Source organism: Esox lucius, chromosome 10, assembly GCF_011004845.1.
Source record: "Esox lucius isolate fEsoLuc1 chromosome 10, fEsoLuc1.pri, whole genome shotgun sequence".
NCBI classification, from domain to species: Eukaryota; Metazoa; Chordata; class Actinopteri; order Esociformes; family Esocidae; genus Esox; species Esox lucius.
Genome location: NC_047578.1, coordinates 7062494 through 7079575, shown reverse-complemented (window position 1 = coordinate 7079575; position 17082 = coordinate 7062494). Strand labels below are relative to the sequence as shown.

General features: G+C 44.2%; 1 protein-coding gene across 5 annotated transcripts in view; it reads left to right on the top strand.

Moving 5' to 3' along the window:
• Positions 1-17082, top strand: part of csmd3b (CUB and Sushi multiple domains 3b) — a 418091-nt gene that overhangs the window by 147442 nt on the left and 253567 nt on the right. For all 5 annotated transcript variants that reach the window (XM_034294760.1, XM_034294758.1, XM_034294759.1 and 2 more), the window contains one exon: positions 15626-15833. In XM_034294760.1, the coding sequence (XP_034150651.1) occupies positions 15626-15833 (208 nt within the window). The remainder of the gene's footprint in view (positions 1-15625; positions 15834-17082) is intronic.

Genomic DNA, 17082 nt, shown 5'->3' with positions numbered 1-17082 from the left:
TGGCAGCTCCTCCTCATCTCCTTCCCTCCCTCTCTCTCTTGTATAATTTCATAGACAGGATGGATTTCTTGGCTTCTGCTGAAATGCAGCAGTATTTTATTACGAAGTGCCAGGATTAAACCTTGCGAAGGGGTATGTCGGTCTGTCAATCTTATCAAACATACTACCCTTGCTGCATGATCCACAGAGCGGTCAATTTACACATCTGCCCATTTAAGACTTTTCAATTTTCTATCTGCAATCACATGTACATGCCATTATAAATCAGGTTGAACGCCTGGTCTAATGTCAAGGTTGAAATGCCAAGGTTGAAATGCCAAAGTTGAAATGCCAAAGTTGAATGCTGTGGCGTATCAGATGCCGGTATGACAATCAAGTGTTTTTTTACTGTTTTGATGAAATTGGTTACTGATTTACAACCACAATTGGGAACCTTGGGGGTTTCTGGTATATGGCCAATATACTGTGCCTAAGGGCTGCATCCAGGCATGTCTCAGCGGCATCGTGGTTAACAACAGCCCCTAGCTGTGGTATGTTGGTCATACAGTATCTCACAAAAGTGAGTACACCCCTCACATTTTTGCAAATATTTATTTGCAAAAATGTTATATCTTTTCATTTATTATATCTTTTCGTGTGACAACACTAAAGAAATCACACTTTGCTACAATGTAAAGTATTGAGTGTACAGCTTGTATAACAGTGTAGATTTGCTGTCCCCTCAAAATAACTCAACACACAGCCATCAATGTCTAAACCGCTGGCAACAAAAGTGAATACACTCCTTAAGTGAAAATGTCCAAATTGGGCCCAACGTGTCAATATTTTGTGTGGCCACCATTATATTCCAGCACTGCCTTAACCCTGTTGGGCATGGAGTTCACCAGAGCTTCACAGGTTGCCAATGGAGTCCTTTTCCACTCCTCCATGACGACATCACGGAGCTGGTTGATGTATGAGACCTTCCGTTTGAGGATGCCCCACAGATGCTCAATGGGGTTTAGGTCTGGGGTATACCCTCAGCTTCTTTAGCAAGGCAGTGGTTGTCTGGGACGTGTGTTTGGGGTCGTTATCATGTTGGAATACTGCCCTACAGCCCAGTCTCTGAAGGGAGGGGATCATGCTCTGCTTCAGTATGTCACAGTACATGTTGGCATTCATGGTTCCCTCAATGAACTGTAGCTCCCCAGTGCCGGCAGCATGCATTCAGCCCCAGACCATGACACTCCCACCACCATGCTTGACTATAGGCAAGACACGCTTGTCTTTGTACTCCTCACCTGGTTGCCGTCACACACGCATGACACCATCTGAACCAAATGCGTTTATGTTGGTCTGATGAAACCACAGGACATGATTCCAGTTATCCATGTCCTTTGTCTGCTTGTCTTCAGCAAACTGTTTGTGGGCTTTTTTGTGCATCATCTTTAGAAGAGGATTACTTCTGGGACGACAGCCATGCAGACCAATTTGATGCAGTGTGTGGCGTATGGTCTGAGCACTGACAGGCTGACCCCCCACCCCTTCAACCTCATACGTCTATTTCCCAAAGACAACCTCTGGATATGACACTGAGCATGTGCACTCAACTTCATGCCTGTTCTGAGTGGAACCTGTCATGTTAAACCGCTGTATGGTCTTGGCCACCGTGCTGCTGCTCAGTTTCAGGGTCTTGGCAATCTTCTTATAGCCTAGGCCATCTTTATGTAGAGCAACAATTCTTTTTCCCAAATCCTCAGAGAGTTTTTTGCCATGAGGTGCCATGTTGAACTTGCAGTGAGCAGTATGAGGGAGTGTGAGAGCAATAACACCAAATGTAACACACCTGCTCCCCATTCACACCTGAGACCTTGTAACACTAACATGACACCGGAGAAGGAAAATGGCTAATTGGGCCCAATTTGGACATTTTCACTTAGTGTACTCACTATTGTTGCCAGCGGTTTGGACATTGATGGCTGTGTGTTGAGTTATTTTGAGGGGACAGCAAATTGACAAATTGTCCAAAGTGAGAGCTGCGTTCGGGTTCTCAGTAGTAAGTCGGACTTGTTCCTGGTGGGGGTTGGCCTCCGCCAGGGCTGTGCTTTGTCACCAATCCTGTTTGTAACTTTTATGGACAGAATATCGAGGCGTAGTCGGGGTGGGGAGGGGTTGCAGTTCGGTGCCCTGGGGATCTCATCGCTGCTTTTTGCGGATGATGTGGTCCTGATGGCATCAACGGTCTGTGACCTTCAGCACTCACTGGTCCAGTTCGCAGCCGAGTGCGAAGCGGTTGGGATGAGGATTAGCACCTCTAGATCTGTGGCCATGGTTCTCAGCAGGAAACCGATGGAGTGCCTTCTCCGGGTAGGGAATGAGGCGTTACCCCAATATCTCGGGGTCTTGTTCACGAGTGAGGGTACAATGGAGCGGGAGATTGGCCGGAGAATCGGAGCAGCAGGGGCGGTATTGCATTCGCTTTACCGCACCGTTGTGACAAAAAGAGAGCTGAGCCGGAAGGCAAAGCTCTCGATATACCGGTCAATTTTCCTTCCTACACTCACCTATGGTCATGAAGGCTGGGTCATGACCGAAAGAACAAGATCGCGAGTACAAGCGGCTGAAATGGGTTTTCTCAGAAGGGTGGCTGGCTTCTCTCTTAGGGATAGGGTGAGAAGCTCAGCCATCCGTGAGGAACTCGGAGTACAGCCGCTGCTCCTTTGCGTCGAAAGGAGCCAGTTGAGGTGGTTCGGGCATCTGGTAAGGATGTCCCCAGGACGTCTCCCTAGGGAGGTGTTCCAGGCACGTCCAGCTGGGAGGAGACCTCAGGGTAGGCCCAGGACCAGGTGGAGAGATTATATTTCGACACTGGCCTGGGAACGCCTCGGGATCCCCCAGTCAGAGCTGGCAAATGTGGCTCAGGAAAGGGGCTGCTGCCCCCGCGACCCGATACGGATAAGCGGATGAAGATAAGTTGAGAGATGAGCAAATTTACACTGTTATACAAGCTGTACACTCACTACTTTACATTGTAGCAAAGGGTGATTTCTTCAGTGTTGTCACATGAAAAGATATGAACAAATATTTGCAAAAATGTGAGGGGTGTACTCACTTTTGTGAGATACTGTATACCACACATCCCCTTGTGGTTTATTGCTTAATTGTGCTATTTAGCAGACGTGTTATGCTAATGCCGCCATTATTGTTTACCTGCCTCTTACTTCCGCTGTCATTCCAACTGGCTTGCCATGAAAGACAAGCTGGGAAAAAGGGAAATTGGATCACAATTATATCCCTGCCCCTCCCCTGGGAGTGACTGGCTACCTCACAGTGTGTCGGCTGAAGCTGATTATACCTGCGAAAGCATTGCTAATTATGTGTGTGTTCAGGAACGCCAGAGAAATGGGCAATCTAGAGGACTCTGCCTTTGATTTGGTGTCCGAGGTGTACTCTCTGCGTCTGATCAAATAGAGGGAAAGAACGCACCATTCTGGGAAGATGAACAGGGAAGGAGAGTAGAGGAGAGGTGGAAGAGGATACGCCTGAGATATGAGGATAGGGGGAAAGACACAATGAAAGGGGGAAGTGATGAGGCCTGACTATAGCAGAAGGAATGCGATATGAGAGGAGAGAATGCTGAGGTGATGAGAGGAGTCGTCCGTGTATAAGCATGGTAATGCTTGTGATGTTACTACTGTATTACTTTCCGGTTTGAGCGGGACAGCGGATCTAGTGGACACTGGGGTGGTTTGGAAACCCTGAATGCTGACTGGCTGAAAGCTGTGGTATTTAGTGCCATATACCACGGCTATGACATCACATCCCAATTTACCATTCTGCTTGTACTGTATTGGTCTCCCGTTGATAATAGCAATGAGGCATCGCTGGGGTTTTGCGGTACTGACCGTATACCACGCCCCCTCCTGCCGTAATGCTTAAATATGGCAGGTGATCTACAGGAAATAGATTGTTCCCTTTCATCCAGCTAACCAGTTATCTTCCTCATTAATCGAAAGCATATTTGGACGATCACAACCTGTTATGGCCTTTTGACGCTGGGATCAAGATAACCATTCACTATTTATTTATTTATTCATCAATGGCTGTGTCGTTTTTGTTTTATACGGTGGCATTGTATTAAGGAATCCGTTCCTGTGCAAACATAAACTAACATGAGGATGTGCAATCCAATAACGAGCCCCATGCTCTGTCAATACTCCCTCATCAAGGGCGTTGAAATAATGGGATTAGCAGTGGCAATAAAATATCAACACCATGAATACATAATTGTGCTGAATCCTGCTGGAGAGGCAACAAGGGTGAAGGTGACTTTACAGTTCCTGCCATGTTGTAGTGAGAGAGGCCCGGGTCTGGGATGCTGCCTCACTGTCGTCAGAGCTAGTGTTTTAGAGCTTGTCTTGAGTTTCTCTTTAGCTGTTTTCAAAGTTGTTTCTTTAAAGGTATTGGCTTGAAGGACATGCACGACAATGTTAATTAGAACACATATTTTTCCAATGTGTATCTTATTTTGCCTCACATTTTTTTTTCTCTACTCTTAAATATCACTGTAAATTCAGGTATTCAGGGTCTCCTGGCAATCCAGTTTTTTTTTTAAACTGTCCTGGTCTTTCCTTTACTGCCGCTTCTTACATTTTTTGTAAGGCATAAAAATACCACTTCTCTACAGTTCTATTTCATATACTCTATGGAGTGATAAAGAACCTATCCATTTGATCTACAGCCGGGCACTGAAACCAACCAGGCCCTGTGTTCCGCCTCCCTGGTGATTTGCCTACTGTGATTTAGTGGGTTCGATAGCAGCTTGTGTCAAACATTCGGTCCCACTCGTGTAGCCATCCATCACCATGACTCCCTCGGCAAATGATAGCTGACCTCAATTATGCCACTGTCTCAATGGACCTTGGGGGTCATTGGACCACGGGGTCGGGGGTATGTCGTGGTGAGGATGACCCTAAGCCGCTCATCCCCCAACCGGTCCCTGCGTGACGGATGGACACTCCATCTAGGTGTGTTGTCTGATCATGAGTGTGGATGTCGGACAAATGCATTCAGATGAAGATATGTTCACTTGGCGTCTCCTGAGTGAAACCCCTGGGATCAGTGCGAGTTACGGCCCAGGTCTAAATGTATGAATTGCAAAAGGTTTTCTAACCCCCCTGAGTTAGAGTATAGAGAGCGTGTTGAAGGGATTGCTGTCCCCTAGTATGCGTGCTTTTGTGTCACCATGTACTGTACTCAAAGGTGAGGACAGGCACGTCTGATTTCTCAACCACCATTTTGATTGTATTGACTGCAGAACAGTATCACATTGGCTTGGTTGCTGGCTAAACGGTAACTTATTGGTATAGATTTAAAACATATGGTGTATAATCTGCATTGTATGTTTAATACATCACTTTTGCAATTATAGATAGCGCTCCATCAATAACAGCTAAGAGAGTGTGAGTTATCTTCATTGTAAATATGATGAATTACATTGGCAGGCGTGGTATCTCATCTTCCGTAGATTTCTATTTCAAACAAAAGACGCCATTCCTTTGCCGATGAACATCTTAATCCATTATGATAAATGCCTTTTTATGGCTGCTGAGCTGGGAAACTGATTTTATGGCACGACAGAGAGGGGATGATCTTTCTCATTTCTATACTAATCTGTAATTGAGTGTTTACCGATGCTTTCCGTAGACGACCCATTTTGTGGCAATGAAAAGATGAACCTTGACCCTGTGCCCCCATTTTAAGCAGAGTGACTAAAACGCACTGCAGACAAACCTATAGCTAGGGGTTCTTGCTCTGTGTGCAGAGCTTTGCCAATAAAATGAGTTCATATGACTCCTGATCTATACTGAAGATGAGATTGACTCCTTATCAGATTAACCGCTTACAGATGCTGGCTGCTGGTTAAATTGAGTCCTGATCAGATTGAATACTGATCGGATTGAATCCTGATTACACTGAATCATGGATACATTGAATCCTGATTACATTGAATACTGATTACATTGAATACTGATCAGATTGACTCCTGATCCTATTGTCTCCTGATCCTATTGACTCCAGATCAGATTGACTCTGGAACAGATAGTCTCCGGATCAGACTGACTCTGGATCAGATGTTGCACCTGATCACATGTGACTCCTCGCCAGGTTTCTGATTAGGGTCATCCAAAATGTTCTTGGGGCGCTCTGGACGCTTTGCTGTCTTGGATAATTACTTTAAGACACCGTAGGCTGGATCAGGCTCCTGTCTTTCTGTCAGTCACAGTTTAGCTCCTAATTTACTCTGCTAATTAACCAATGATGTGGAAGGGATAACTAGGGATCATTTACAGGGTGCAAGGAGTGGTGGGCTGTTTTTAAGTGTAGCTCAGGGAAAAGTGTGCCAGATCTGTGCTCACTTGTCAACTCTGATGGAAGCACCAGAAGAGCAACGCAAAGAGATTTGGAACCAGGCTAGGGCTGAGTAGGGGTGATTATTGAACAAGCTGCTAATACGCTGCCCCAGTATACACCCAGGCTAATACGCTGCCCCAGTATACACCCAGGCTAATACGCTGCCCCAGTATACACCAAGGCTAATACGCTGCCCCAGTATACACCCAGGCTAATACGCCAGAAACGCACCTAATGTAGTGTATCTTTGAGATTATAAGTAGCTGCTATGTGATTAATTGTGATTACCATGATACGAGTTGATACGGCCGAGTAACTAGTTAAGTGGACAAAACGGTGACCTTAGCGAAAGTCTGTGACGGACAGGCGAAGAGGGGCGGTAGCAATAGCCATGTGCCATTTCCGATGGATGGTTACCTCGGTGCAGATCAAGGGTGGAATATTAAAACAGAACTATGTATAAGGGCCTAGAGGAAAAGAGTCCCCCACGACGTGTGAAATCGCACGTCATTCTGGCCACGAGCAACAAAATAAATGTGACACCCTCCGCTGAGCCCCGCTCGCCGGCGCACAGTCCCCGGGTTCCCCAGGTGCTAAATAATGCAGTTCGGTAACAGGGCTGAGCTATTCAAAGAGCTCACACAGCAGAGGGACGTGTCTCCTAATTGATTGCTTGATTATAATTGGATATGGATCGCGGTGTTGATTATCAATGGAGGGGTTGTGGTTCTCGTGATTGTCGTTTTAATCACTAATGATCCTATTAGGGAAGCAGGTGATCGTGTGCAGCAGAAGCCGGACCCTGGCCGGTGGAAACCCTCCCCCCCCCCCCCCAACACCCCCGCCTGCTGAGCCACAATGTGCCCTTCAGCCGACCAGACTTTCCCGATGGCATCTCTGAGCTGACCTTAAAGTTGCACCGTGGAGAAATGGCCGTGGCACTCCTTCTCGGCATGATGTGCGTCCCTAGGGTGTTCACACATGCAGATGCAACTCCACCGCGTTGTTCCCGCCCAGAAGAACCGAATAGGAGTGCAGGCCATTCAAGGCCCATCGCCGCTCTTCGTTTCGCCCTAGACCTTGCAGGGCTGTAAAATCACCCAGGCAGGTGTTTTATGTCTCGCAGGAATGTCGACCCTTCATCAGTCCAGGGCTGCTTTACAAGGCTCCGTCTAGCTGTGGTTTTACTGGTGACCTCAGTGAGTGTTGTCTCTGCACAGTCGCGGCAGGCTTTTTTTTTGCCGGACTCTGCTTCATTTTGAAATGAAACTGTTGTGGCAGATGCCCCGAGCAAACCTGTGATGAATTGACCAGCTAGGGAGCAGAATTATTTGGCCTGAATAGCTTGCCCCTGTCCCCGCGTTTGGTATCGCCGTCCTGCACGGCTCGCCCCGAACCCCCAGGACAATGATGACCACGGACGTTCCGTTGGCGTAACGTAGCGGCTCTTCTCATACTGGAAGCTACTCGCTGTGTGGAAGTGTTTCTGTACATGGTGGCGTGCCCTCAGTCTTTGGCTTTCTGGAGGCTATCGGGATCTAAGTGTTCTCTGGATGTCCTTGAGTGACAGCCTGGGTGGAGAGACCCGCGGTGAAGCACTGCAGATGAATATCAAGACTGCAGAGAGGGATTGAATCTGCACACAGCACCAAGAGATGACAGGACATCACACACACACACACACAAACATAACCACACACATTCCACCCTCCCGCATGAACATATATATATACACACGCGCACACACACACACACTAGGTATAAGCGACATAAGTGGTAGCTTAGGGTCCCCGACCACTAGTGGGGCCCCCAACTTCTAGGGGAGAGGGGGCCCCCCGCAATCAGATTTTTGCTTAGGGCCCCCGAAAGGCTAGTGCCGGCACCGCTCACACATGTACTGGGACAAACATGCAGGGTCGCATAATTTAGAGCGTTAGAGTTTAAATCCAAACTTAAAATACGACTGCTGACACAGAGCGGTACCTTTTTAGCTGGTTTGACCTTGACTTGTAGGCCTGCCATTTGAAAGCCACATGTTGTCGACTTGTGAGCATGGCCTGGACTCTGAAATATCAGTATCGCAAGTTTGCACCGATAACCAAGGGCTATAATAGGAGGCTGATACGCACAGACACACACACGCACACACATTGTATTAATCAGAATTAGAATCAGAACTAGGCTAGGACATGGATTCATTCTATGCCTTCTGTCACTGTTTGAGTGATGACACATTCTGACTCGCTCTCTGGAACCTGCCTGAATTAGTTTCCTGATCGTGTTTTTTTTTTTTTTTTTTTTATCCTAATTAGTGAGCTGTCAGAGCCACAAGGTGTTCCAGGTGGGAGATATCAGAACGTTGAAACGGGCTTGTGTCTCTAGGAGCAGTTGAGCAGAGAGGAAGTGTTTGCATTCAGGTACTTATTGTCAGGGAGGTCTGGGCATTTTCCCATCCTGCAGAGGGAGCACCAACAACAGTCTGTTTGGTAACACTCACTACTGAGAAACAGGTGCCTGCATCAACATATTCAGCATATTCAAATGACCTCATATCCATATTGGTTTTCATAATTAACTCCCTCCAGATTAGGGAATTTTAATAAACTGTTTAATTGACCATCAGTAGATAGTAAAATCACTGTTTGTTTTAACACAATGATTTGATGACACTACATGGTGATTATATCAGCTTTATACACCTCACAAATCTCCCCCAATATTTCCCATCTATAAGCTCCCTCTCTCTCTCTGCAGTATGTGGTTTTATATTGTTGGGGAGTACCTGTCTTGAAAGACCCGTTGCTGTCCCTGTCCAAAGTCAAGACGATACCTGACGATTTCAGCTGCCACTGTGCTGACACCTCCCCCTCCCCCGTGTTGTCCCTGTCCTTGTCCATATGGTAATGCTTCTGACTCTGGACTCAGCCCACATGCATTAATATGTTCACCTGGCAAAGCCAGAAGAGGACTGGTCACCCCTCTGAGCCTGGGTCCTCTCTAGGTTTCTTCCTAAATTTCGGCCTTCTTAAAGAGTTTTTCCTAGCCACTGAAATTCAACACTACTGTTGTTTGCTCCTTGAGGTTTAAGGCCAGGTGTTTTGTAAAATCACTTTGTGACAACTGCTGATGTAAAAAGGGCTTTATAAATAAATTTGATTGATTGATTGATTGATCGGTTCAGCATTGAATGCCGTTATCTTGTCAATTTTCCTCTGTGGTCTGTGTCGGCACTCATTTAAACCCTCGATGGGACCGATAAGTAACGACGATGTATTTGGAAAAAAATGGCTGTTCAGCCCTTGATTGGGACGGCAGCTGGTCAAAAAAATCATGCATAGATTTTATAAACAATTGCATATGTTAACTTCAAATCAGAGACTGAGGGGAAACGGGAGTGATTTTGTATACTGATTCTGGCCAAAGGCTCTCACCTTGGGTCTAGAACTGTGTAAACACAGGTCAAGGTCAGTAGCTACTGCTGAGTAAACTTAGCAAGAGACAATCGGAAGAGAACCAGGAAATGTCATTCCACTGCAGCTAGTAGCTTTATGCTCAGTAGGCGGAGGCTCGCTACACACGGAGCTCACTGGGAAGCCAGAGCTCTTCAGTCGTTTGTGTAACACCACCCCCTCAGTGAAGTAGCTTTGATCTATTTTCCTCGTCCTCCTCATCATCGTCCCCCATCCCTTTGTTGCCCCCGTCGCCGGTCCTCCCTGTGTCAATTTGGCACCTCTCCACGTATCTCATTAAAACAAAACATCCCCTCTTTTTCCGAAGGGTTGTTTTACCTGGATCTAGTCAAGAGGTTTTTGATGGATATGATGTCACGGGGTCCCTAGAGTCCCCCCGCCACCAGAGCAATCCATTCCTGTGTTTTTGCCAAGTTATCTGCCTTCATTGTGATCATCCCCCCATCTCTTAGATTACTGGATTATACCCCCACACATTCTCCCTACCAGAGCTGCTCAATCACCATATTCCATGAGAAGCCTCCCTCGCCTGTCACACAGTAAGGATTACATGCCATTTTCATCAATCTCACATCCAGTAAGCCAGTCTCTGAAGTGATGGCTCCTTGAATTAATGTACGGAGAGTGGGTCGAATTAATGCAACAAAAAAAATAAAAAAACAAGAAAAAGTGAAAAACAACCAAGCTACCGGTAAACACCAGCAGCAATGGAAGGAAGAAAAGATGGAGGCTGTTGTTAGTGGCAGGCAGACTTTGAAGATAAAGAAAAGCAGGCTTGCCAGCTTAGAGAACAGTGATGTGTGGTTCCCCGGGCTACCGTTTTATCTGTAAAACATGTCTGGAGTAACAGATCACCAAGTTTGGACTATCCATAATGTTTTATCCTCTTCCAGGCATAACAGACAGAGAAGCACTTATGATAAACATTACGACGAAAAAACATTGTTCAGGGCAAATATCGCTGTTTATTATGTCGGGAATGCGGGATTGTAACAGCTACAAGGGGGTCAAGGAACAGGCTAATGGTGAAATGCATGCACTAGCATCCAAGAACGTTGTTATTAAAACTCATGGTTGGTTTGGAGAAAGACTGCCAAATTCGAAACATCGATACGTTTTCCTTGTTATGCGTGTGACGGAGTACTGTGTGCACTCAAGACGAACAAATAAAATGAAATAGGAAATCCATGGCAACCTATATAACTCCCATGAATTATTAAACAGGCGTTACGTTGTAACACACGTGTGGCGGCGCTCTGTGGAAAATGACTGATGTTTATTTAATCATTTTAATAACTTAATGAAGCAAGGTCTAGGAAGAAAGTTGACCATGCATTGATTTGGTTGATTTTAGGTTTATAACCAACCAAACTATAGCCGTTGATATCAAGTCCACAGTATTGTGTTTCCACTGCCTTAGTCTTTGAGGCAAGGCCCCCGGTGGCCTAAAGAAGGAGTCGCGCCAACGAGGCTGTCCAAAAGACAGATCTGGTTAACAGGATGGAGCTCTTTATATTAACAGTCAGTGATTAACCTGACAGGAAATATGGCATGTGTATGTTAGGGTGGGAGGGGAAGAAATACATGTGTATGTTAGGGTGGGAGGGAAGAAATACATGTGTATGTTAGGGTGGGAGGGGAAGAAATACATGTGTATGTTAGGGTGGGAGGGGAAGAAATACATGTGTATGTTAGGGTGGGAGGGAAGAAATACATGTGTATGTTAGGGTGGGAGGAGAAGAAATACATGTGTATGTTAGGGTGGGAGGGGAAGAAATACATTTGTATGTTAGGGTGGGAGGGAAGAAATACATGTGTATGTTAGGGTGGGAGGGGAAGAAATACATTTGTATGTTAGGGTGGGAGGGGAAGAAATACATGTGTATGTTAGGGTGGGAGGGGAAGAAATACATGTGTATGTTAGGGTGGGAGGGGAAGAAATACATTTGTATGTTAGGGTGGGAGGGGAAGAAATACATGTGTATGTTAGGGTGGGAGGGGAAGAAATACATGTGTATGTTAGGGTGGGAGGGGAAGAAATACATGTGTATGTTAAGAGGTGAGGGGAAGAAATACATGTGTATGTTAGGGTGGGAGGGAAGAAATACATGTGTATGTTAGGGTGGGAGGGGAAGAAATACATGTGTATGTTAGGGTGGGAGGGGTAGAAATACATGTGTATGTTAGGGTGGGAGGGGAAGAAATACATGTGTATGTTAGGGTGGGAGGGGAAGAAATACATGTGTATGTTAGGGTGGGAGGGGAAGAAATACATGTGTATGTTAGGGTGGGAGGGAAGAAATACGTGTATGCATCGTTTTTTAAAGGAAAGACCGATATGTATGTTCTCTCTCAAACAGGGCACTAAATTGTTTTGAAAGCTAAACAAAAACATGTGCTGTAATTCCATTATTAGATGTAGGGAACTCCTGTTTACCGAAATAAAAGAAGTGGGTTATATTATGAAAGGTAATGGTTTAGGGACTGTGGGTGGATGACTCATTGTATGCAGAACCGATTCATTCTTTTCTTGTTTTGTATATTTTCTGTGCTGTTGCTTTGGAAATGGTGCAGTGTAGAAAAGCATTTTCTCTTTAAACAAAAATTTGCCAACAGCGATGGTTATTGAAAGTTGCCTAACATCAGGAGAATAGCTATGGGCCTAGGGCCTATTTGTATGGCAAAACTGTAGTCCATCCCACAGCGGAAGAATACCCTTTCGAGTGATGGTATCTGTGACAAGGCTGACAGGTTGTCCCAGGGTCCTGACACTCATATCTCCGGCAAAGAACTCCCTGTTAAAAGCCCGTCAGCCAATAAACAGTCTCAGAGCTTCGGAGTCGAGAACAGTCAATGAGAATGTTCCGTCGAAAGGAGCTAGGCGGGTGGAAAATGGTCCGGAAAGGGGAAGCCGTGGTACATGTTGGCCTGCGTTAGGGGGATTAATGGTGGCTGCTATCTCCTGCACTGCAGCACATACATATTGTGGTGCATGGTGGATTTATGTTCTGACTGTGTCCTATATGTTTTTCATTATTGTGATTCAGTCGGAAATTAAATGCTGAGGCTGGTGTTCTGGCCCTGCTCTTTGGTGAGGGTGGCAGTAAAATAATCTGGGGAATGGTGAATTGATTTACAAATGACTGACAATAATGTTTTCCAAAGGGGATTTATCATAGCCTGGCAGACAGAGTCTCTGCATTATACAGCTGCTGTCAAGGCTTGATCCATCTCACAATCTAGAAAACCTGGTGTCGCGATGTTTCTTCCCAGAGGATGTTCAAGTTCTCACGTTGATTAGTGCATGTCACATTTTCATTCATTTTCGTCTCATGTCAGCTCTGAGAGGAAGAACTTTTGGCATTCCAAGGAAACAATTTATTTATTTTTGTTCTGGAGAGGTTACACATATTTCTTCGTAATCAAAAGGCATTAAACCCATTTTGAATTTCTGATTAGCAGTGAGAGGATGCGTATTGAGCACTAATATATTTTCAATGTTGCGTTCGCCCACTCAGTCAAATCATGTGTACTAATGAGCTAAGTCTGACCATTGTATAATCATTTGAGCATTTACCACACCAACAATAAATGGCTTTTGGAAACGGTTTGATTTTCATTCCGCTCTTCACCCATTCTACAGGGCCCCCTCACCCCTTAGTCTTTGGGGGCAGGGTCTCCCCATCCAAGCTGTCGGTACTTACAATGAGAGAGTTACCTAAACAACAAGGTTTTTACACTAGGGAAGGTCTTAATGTCATCAGCGATTTGTCCATGCGTTCTTTAAACAGCATATAAAGACGGTGTTGCTTTCACGCAGATATCAAGGTCTTTTTTTGTCCTTGAGAAAACAAAGGTTCTAACATTATATATCCAGGAAGGTCACAGAAAAAGCCAGGCTGACTGATATTGAGATGGTCATTGTGTCAGTGAGGAAGTGTGCATTATTCCCAAAGAAAATCATATTTTGTGCTTTTTAATACAGAAATCAACTGAATATAAAATCATACAAAAATCTATTGAATATGCAATCATAGAGAAATCTATTGAATATACTATGATACGGGAATCTATTGACTATACAATCATAGAGAAATCTATTGAATTACCATCAAAGAGAAATCTATAGAATATACCATGATACAGGAATCTATTAAATAGACTATTACAAGAGAACGTTACCGAGTACTATTATAGAGGACATTCATAGGAAACGCTTTTGACTATATTATTATAGAGAACATCATTGACCACATAATTATAGAGAATGCTGTGGAGTATAATAACATTCAAATATATACATTCCTTATTGTTTCCTCCCCTTGCTGGGTCCTGTCATTGTGAATGGCGCCTCATGAGCCTGTCACATGCCCACTGACATTAGAGGAGGTGTTGCCGTTATCGATGGTATTGACAAAGGAGTTGTTATTAAATGTTAATGTAATCTGACCCTTCCTTGATTGTCAGGAGGTATAATCGTCTCTGAATCTCCCTTAGTATGGCAGGAGAGAAAACAGGGTGTGTGTGTGTGGGTGTGTGTGTGGGTGTGTGTGTGGGTGTGTCTGTGTGTGTATGCTTTAGTCATGCGCACTTGTTTTCATGTTTGTGTCTGTGTGTGTTTTTTGACTGTCTGTGTGCCTACAACCGTGTCTGTGTGATTTTTGTGCGTGTGTGTGTGTACAGATATGTCTGTTAATTTGTATTTGTTGGTTCTACCTGTATAGTGATTGAATAAAACATTGGCATGGAAGCCCTAAAACCTCACATGCCAATGTCTTTTTCTCTGTGCTGATGTGTGTATATTCCTGTTCCTTGAAAATACAGTTTTGTCACTGGATTAAAGTGATTCTCTAATGAGCATCGCTTTGCAACGTATTCACTATACGTCCATGAACATGATTAGTAACCATGTCCATGCATGTATATGTGGATGTTTGTGTATGTTAAGCGTTTGCCTTTCTGTATAAATTATATGTCTATAATTTATAATGTCTGCCCAGACCCAGTCCATGTGTCTTTATCTGTACATATGTATTCAAACACCCCCCCCCCCGAAATTATTTTTAAAAAATTGAAATTGAAATCGAAATTTTCTTTTGTCCAAATTGAATTGGAAGTCATTGATAGCAAAAAAATTACAAGATGGAGAATAAGACAAGAGCAGAGCTCTGAGTCTGCTGGGAAATACAGCTGGGACCTTTTTGATTCCAAGTAACTTGTATAGATGGAGCCAATTAATAGTGATGACAAAGATGAGAGAGGGTGTGTAAGACGTGGAGTGTCTCGGCACCAGAAACCCTTCAATAAGGGCTCCCCTCTAAAACCTGATGAAAAGACCAGAGGAGGCCTTGAAGTGGGCTTTCATTTTACTACCATTTATGCTGGATTAATGAAAGGCAGCAACTGAAATTCCACTTATATTCCATTTCCACTTGAAACCCGTAAAAGAAAGTGGACTACTGTGAGATTCCTAACGTGGCACGCAAAAGTGGCCACAGTGTTATGAATTCAGTCAGTAAATGAGAAATGGGCTGAGAAACAAACAAGCAAATAAATCCATAACGTATGTGGTAAAACGGTTGTATATATATATATATACATATATACAAAGAAAAACATACATGTGATGTTGCCTCATTAAGAAATTGACCCAAACCAAACAAAAAGAACAAGAGGGTTCAGCTGTTATTTTCTGCTGTATACTACTTACTTGTGGAGCTAAGCCCGATTCCTAACAGACGTCTTTCCCGTTTGATTGACAGCTGAGGACACATGTGGTGACACACTGAGGGGTGCAAGTGGCATCATTTCAAGTCCCAATTTCCCGAGTGAATATTACAATAGTGCGGACTGTACTTGGACCATACTTGCTGATCCCGGAGACACCATCTCCGTCATTTTTACAGACTTCCAGATGGAGGAAAAATATGACTACTTGGAAGTAGAAGGGTCTGAGCCTCCAACAATATGGTGAGTCTCCCGTTACCGCTGTACCTCCCTCTCTGTCCGTGCTTGTCTGTGTTTCATTTCGTCGCTTTAAAGTTGTCCTGTTTTAGCCTCGTTGTGCTTGTTTCCTCGTTGAAGGCGAATCATGGAAATATGTAATACACGTGAGACGCACCGAGTCCTACTTTTTATGTGTGGAATCGGATGTAATCTACAGTGAAATGGTTTTTCCGCACAAAATATGTCCTCATTTGTTTGGCCTAGTGTACTGACGAATGTGTACATTTGTGTTGCTGGCAGGTTTTTTTGTGGAGTTCGTTTTATGAGATATTGCTTGGAAATACTGTGTATAGATATGCTGGTAAACATTTGTCATTTTGGAAGTGTGTAATATTTCTTTTTATGTGCTTGTAATAATAATATTTTAGCTCAGCATTCTATTCATTTTTGACCAGTTGGTCTATTGATTCTTTACTATATTACTGTATACAAATGTGCCACTGATGATTAGAATGAGCTGGATCAGTATTGCTGTATTTAGGACAGAGGCCAGCTGCTCTTTTCACCTCTTTATCATCTTGCATGTTTCAGCTATACAAATGTCTACAGTACACAATACAGCAAAGATTTACATATCTTAATTATCACTAGACTGTGTTACATCTACCAATTATTTTAGTAGCAATTATGTAATTAAACAACAATCTGAATATCCATACACTTTACTTAGACAGCCATCACATTTTGAATAACACTGACAGACAGACTGACAGCTTTGCGTTTGAGGTTGCATTTTCCTTCACAAGGAGGATTTGATCACAAATGCTACATTGGTAGACTTGATAAATAGTTGTTGTTTTTTACTTCAAAATAAATGTTCTACATTTGGCTTACTTGTTTATTTAAGTGGACTTGTTTTGTTGTGTGTACTGATGTTGAGAACATTTGATCGGGTGATGTAGCTAGGAGGAAGCCTTTCAAATGACACTGAAGACAAAACATATAATATGAATATGCATTTATGGTAATGAGCCTATGGATTTCCACCTGTGTCTTTTATTTGGGAACTGGGCCCAGTCGATAAGCCTGAGACGCGCTTCCATGTTCAGTCAGCGACACTGTGACCTTGTCCCACGCCGTCATTCGTGACATATCCGAGCCGAGTCGGCATCCTGTTTTGTGCCTAACTGCCTGGATGGCTGTTTCTGCATGTGTTTTACTGTTCAGTGTTTGCCCAGTCTAGCTAGCTCCTTGACCTTGTCGTGTGCTCACT